Genomic DNA, 5,378 nt, shown 5'->3' on the forward strand with positions numbered 1-5,378 from the left:
GCTGGCCCTCCCCTGGCCCTTCGCTGCCGCCGCAGCACGCTGCCCATCGGCAGGAAGGGTCGCTGCCCCAGCTCCCTCTACATGGCCTGGCTCGAGACCCTCTCGCAGGACCTGAGACCCCCCGTCATCCTCACCCGAGGAAACCAAGAGAATGTGCTGACCTTTTACTGCCAATAAAACCACCTGGACCCCTGCTGACTTGGGATGTGAATTTTTCAGGCCGGTTTTGATCTCGGAGCGCGCTCGCCCGGGGGTCTGGGGGAGCAGCGAAGGTGTGTGGTCGCCAGCTCTCGGGAAATGGCCGCCGTGCACAGCTGCCACCCTCTCAGAAACTCATTTTGCCGATCTCAACCCATGCAGGTTGTATATAGATATAAAATAACACAGGCCCCATAGTGCAGGTGGTGCTCCAGCCCTGGGTTTGACCGGAGCCGTGCAGGTGAGGCGTGGGGTCCCGGGCTGAACTGTGCCCCGTCCCGAGAGCAGCAAGGGGACAGTGGGACTCCCGCGCCTGCTCCCCCGGGAGAGCCGGAACGGCGCACAGGGACCGACCTGCGGCGCTGGCAAAGCCACCGTCCCGGGGTGAGAACCACCCCAGGGGGGACGGGAGCGGGTCAGCACGAAGCCCAGGGGCTGCAGGGACCCTGCACGTCCGCTCTGGAACGGGGACTCCCGGCGGACGGGGACTCCCGGCCTCGAAACAGGCTGAGCCCATCCCCATCAGCAGCGAGATGTCGCCTCAGGCTGCGGTGCCTGGCTGCAGGCGCCCCTCCAGCTCCTAACGGAGACAAAATTAACCACCAGAACCAAGACATTTCCTGGTGCGGACGGCCCCGGGCAGGAGAAACCTGCCCCGTGCGAAGCAGGAGCAAGGCTCATTTCCAAAAGCACAATCCAGGCCCCTGTGTCGCCCTGCAGGAGAAGCACACAACTCCGTTCACCTCCATCTTTACAGAATTTACTGATAATCACCACCAGGATTAGAAGTGTCAGTAGAAAAATAAAATTTACAGAGTTTTCTATCATACAAAGATTTGTTCATGACAGCCGCGGTCGTTAGCGAGATAGGAAGTCGGGCGGTATCTAAATCAGCCCAGCACAGAGGATGTTCGCGCACAGAAAGCGGGGCCCCGAGCCTCAGCTCGAGCAGCGATGTTTCTCCAGTGCAGGCAGCTTCCCCGCAAGGTGTTTTCTCGACCGACGCTCCTGGCTGGGCTCCCTGCCCAGGGGTTCGCAGCACTGCCCAGCCCGGGGCACCTCGCCATCCACATTTTCACAAGCTCTTTGCAGCTTCCGGCAAGTTTGACCGAGCGAAGTCTCCCGACACCCGGTGAAAACTGAAGGAATTCCTCCGCTCGCCTCACTCAGGGTAAGGAGCACAAAGGGAAGACCAAACTGATGTGGTGAGAGGGGAGAAAACTACCGGCAGTGACCCATCTGGTGCATCAACTCAAAACTACTCCTCCTTCCCGCGTGGATCTGGTTTTACCGGAGAGGGAGGTCGGGAAGGCAGCCAGGGGAGCGGAGGATGCTCTGCGAGTACCGAGGCGACACAAAGAACTCTGCCCCAGCGCTAATACCTGTCAAGACAAGTCAGCAGCTGATTGTTCACCTTTTACGCAAGAATTCCCTGAAAATTTCACGGTGCCTGTGCACCACCAGCTCCAACCGCTCACCTTCCAAACGGTGGCCGAGCTGCCAACCCTTCAAGTGAAGCAGGACACCCCCCCTCCCCCCCCCCAAAGCAGACTTTGGGAGACCACAATGGGTAGAAACCAGGAGGTTTTTCAGTTTGCCCAGCACCAAGTGATTTTATCAAGCCTTTTTTTTTTTTTTTTTTTTTTTTTTTTTTTAGATTCTAACACTCCCAACAACAGCCCGGATTTGTCCCCTGCGTGCCTCAGCCCCATTACTGCAGAGGAACCATCCTCATGCCATAGCACGTGGCATACTGATAAAGTGCTTTCCCAGTTGCCATCAGCTCAGTCCTTGCTCCTGAGGGATGCCAGGCACCAGGACAGGGGGAAAGGGGAGCACAGAGGGTGCCCAGGACGCTGGCTTCTAGCGTCACCTGAAAGGTAAGGCCAGACCTGCCCGGACTAAGTCCCATGAGAGACTTTTAATCCATCCAGGAAAGCGCAGGATAATTCACGCGAATTAAACCAGGCACTCCGGACAGGCGCTGCCTATGCAGCCATTTGAAATAAGAAACGGGAAAGACAGCTAGAGAGATCATTATTCCTGCTTTTTCGCTGGGGGCAGAAGCGAAGAGGGAAGGAGAGGCCCCAGCCTTCCCCTGGGGGAGGCGGCGGTAGGAAGACCAGCTCTCTACAAGCAGCACAGCGCATGGGGCGCTCCGAAGATCCAGGGTTTAGTATACGTTATACCGCTTGGACCTCACCCACCTAAGGAGAAGGATTCACATTGAAGTCTTTCCTAAAATGCCCAGCTTTATTCCCTGAATTAACATGGGCTAAAATTTAGAGTAATATCAGCGAGTAGCTCCTGAAAAACACCTCTCTCCATCAGCTGTCAACAGGCCACTCTAGAGAAGTTAGTACACAGAGAGAAATTCTTTTTCACGATTAACGCATGGCCCTGTTGAGGGCTGTTTCAGCGCAGAGGGCACGGGGTTCACGGAAGATAACTGGCCTTACGAAATGTTGCAGGTACTAAAGGCGAGCCGGTTTGGAAACCAAAGGGGTTCAGCAAAAACACAGATGGGACGCGTGTCCTGGGAGGGCTGGACGCAGGCGCCGCCTTCCCTCGGCAGCCCACACGACCGTCAGCTGGTAATAAAGAAACAAGGACCACAGCAAAGCCACGGGGCTGGCTACCCCGCCCAGCCCCATCCTTGGGATTCAACCTCGGCTTTCCCCAAGGGCCCCAAAAAACCAAGCCCCCAGAAAGCGCCCGGCTAGCTACCCGAGAGCCCCGGCCGCGTGGCACGCCCCCAGGCAAGAGGGCGGACCTAAGAGTTAGTTAAGTCACTTAAAACAAACTAAAACAATTCATTAGAGGAGACCATACCGCCTGCCGGCAAGGGGTTGGTTCGGGGCTAATGTTCACACGGCTTGTCCCTGATGGACATGGGAGTCACCCAGGCTCTTCCCGGGACCCTCGCAGGCATCTCACCCACCGGCAGGCTGCAGGCTGGGTGCCGAAAACACGGCGCGCTCCCCACCTCCGCACCTGGGAAGCCCCAAGTGGCGACAACCCAGCGCCGGCCGTGCGGTTCTTATCAGCATGGTCACCGACGCAGCAGCGTGCCGAATTTTATACAAGCTGGCCAGCGATGTTTACATATCAGTGAAGACACCCGATTCCACCACACCAATGTAAACATGTTCAGCAAGTAAAAGGAGAACGGAGAAGTTTAAAAATACGAGTCTCCTTCAGAGCCTGAGAAGCAACAGTGCGCGCTCACACACGCACCCTGGGATTTCTAGCGTGGGCAGCAGGGCGTGGCGCCCGTTCAGCTGAGCTTCGCCTCTCGGGCAGAAGGTACACAGTGCCTGAAGAGCTTCACCGTAATAAAATTCACAAAAACAGCGATCCTTTTTTACGCCGGTTATTTCCCCTGCTGCGGCATTCATAGTCACAGCCCTCGGCCACAAATTTGCACTTTCATCCGTCTAAAATGATTTTTCCTTTTGCTGCTCCCAAATTCACTATGACCAAGACCTGGTATTAGAAAGTTGGGGCCAGGAAGAAAACAAATTAAGTTTCTCGTTTAAAAAATTCACATTAAAAGAGCTTCAGGTTCACTGCAAACGAAGCAGCCAGAGGTCAAAGCATTAAGCGAGCTCCGAAGACATCACATCGCTCTGTAGTACTGTTTCTACCCCAGAACAGCCCGTGTCACATCTTAGTTACATCCTGTTGCTACATTCCATCGCTGGTAAAAGGTACGTGGGCCTCCTCCTCCAGAAGCCCTTTTCCTATCCTCCAGAGAAATAAAGTTTCACTTGGCACTTAATGTTACCAAAAAGTAACAAAATTCACAATTTTTAGCTTAATTTCAAGCCACTCTGGAGGCAGGAGCAGGCCTTCATGTACCCTTTAACCAGCGGAGAAAGCACACGCCGAGGCACGCCTCGAGTTGCGCTCCCTCATGGTTTGTTTCAGAGGCGGCGCAGGCGGCAGATCCTTTGCTCCTCCTTCGATTTGTGATCCCTAGCGTCTGAAGAAGGGCTAGAGAGTGGCTAAAATGCGTAGAAACGAAACCACCACCACGCAGAACGTCTGGCCCACTCCTAAAATGAGGGCTTCAAAGGGAATCATTTTTTTCCCCGCAGCTCTGTAAACTCCAGCAATGGCAGCACCTGCGGAGAGGGGAGAAAGCCGAAACGTGAACGCGTGACAGCCACCGTGAGATCTACCCTGTTGTACCACAGGGACGAAGGGGGAGGTCTCAGAGGGGCAGAGAACAGAGGGGTCTGCGGGAGGGGGCCCTGAGCCCCTGCACACTGACTGACAGAAACGGCGGGCTGGGTTTACCGTGACAAACCTCGGCCAGTAACCAACGCGTGCTGGTGGCAACGGCTAAACTGGGTGGTGAAACTCCGCCGAGGCCTCCAGAAGGTGTGGAGGTTGGGGCGGTTTCGGACGTACTCCTGTCACAAGATCCTCAACACCGCAGCCCACAGGCTGCAAATGTTACCCAGTTCTGGGTACGGACACCAAACCTGGAAGCGGTTTTTCTCCGAGTGCTCAGAAACCCGACAGCCCACCTGGCTCTGCGCCTGGCGGGCGCGTTTGGTACCCCCGACAAAGGGCTCGACAGGTGGGATGGTCCAACTCTTTCAAACACAGGGCAAGGGGGGAATATAGCCAAAACATTAATCTCCTCTCCGCCCCGGGGAATGCCGCGGTTCAACGCGCTCCCGAAAGGCGACCTCTGATCACTACAGAGCCACCCGGTCGGTATCTTCGAGCATCTACCGTACTTGTTAGGATGCCGGCGGTAATGGGTCCCACGATGCCCATCAGCAGGAGGCTCACGGACATGAACCTGCCGTACTTGTGATGCCTGAGCGTGAAGAGCGCTAACAAAGCTGCCGGGACGTGGAAGGAGAGGGAGGAGACGAGGGCCCACAGGAAGACGCCATACCACATCTCTGTGGAGAGAAGGGCCGTGAGGCGGGCTCGGGGCCCGCAGGCCTCCCGAGACGGCGGGAGGGCCCCGCTCCGAGCAGGCCCGGCAGCGGGGAGGGTACCTGGGAAGGTGGAGAGGGGGCTGGAGTAGGTGGTGGTGCCGTTGCCCACGCGGGGCACCAGGCGGAGGCTGAGGATCTGCTGCAGGAGCCCCCCGCCGCCGCCCGGCTCGCCGCCCTCCATCCCCTCACCGGCCCCGCCGCCGCCATCCGCCGGCTCCT

General features: G+C 56.9%; 2 protein-coding genes across 3 annotated transcripts in view; one reads left to right on the forward strand and one right to left on the reverse strand.

The window, feature by feature from the left end:
• Positions 1 to 192, forward strand: part of SLC12A3 (solute carrier family 12 member 3) — a 14,933-nt gene extending 14,741 nt beyond the window's left edge. Inside the window, exon 27 of the mRNA XM_009276797.1 lies at positions 36 to 192. Coding sequence (XP_009275072.1) covers positions 36 to 177 — 142 coding nt within the window. The 3' untranslated portion in view covers positions 178 to 192. The remainder of the gene's footprint in view (positions 1 to 35) is intronic.
• A 3,132-nt stretch (positions 193 to 3,324) lies between these two features.
• Positions 3,325 to 5,378, reverse strand: part of TMEM170A (transmembrane protein 170A) — a 2,794-nt gene continuing 740 nt past the window's right edge. Inside the window, exons 1-3 of one of the 2 annotated variants that reach the window (XM_009276764.2) lie at positions 5,220 to 5,340; positions 4,950 to 5,120; positions 3,325 to 4,325 (exon numbers count right to left, since the gene is read on the reverse strand). In XM_009276764.2, the coding sequence (XP_009275039.1) occupies positions 4,195 to 4,325; positions 4,950 to 5,120; positions 5,220 to 5,340 (423 nt within the window). In that variant the 3' untranslated portion in view covers positions 3,325 to 4,194. Of the gene's footprint in view, positions 4,326 to 4,949; positions 5,121 to 5,219; positions 5,341 to 5,378 lie in introns of those variants that run through there. The other variant, XM_019471384.1, reaches the window with a different exon arrangement.

The sequence above is a fragment of the Aptenodytes forsteri genome, unplaced genomic scaffold (assembly GCF_000699145.1).
Source record: "Aptenodytes forsteri isolate BGI_AS27 unplaced genomic scaffold, ASM69914v1 Scaffold33, whole genome shotgun sequence".
NCBI lineage: Eukaryota > Metazoa > Chordata > Aves > Sphenisciformes > Spheniscidae > Aptenodytes > Aptenodytes forsteri.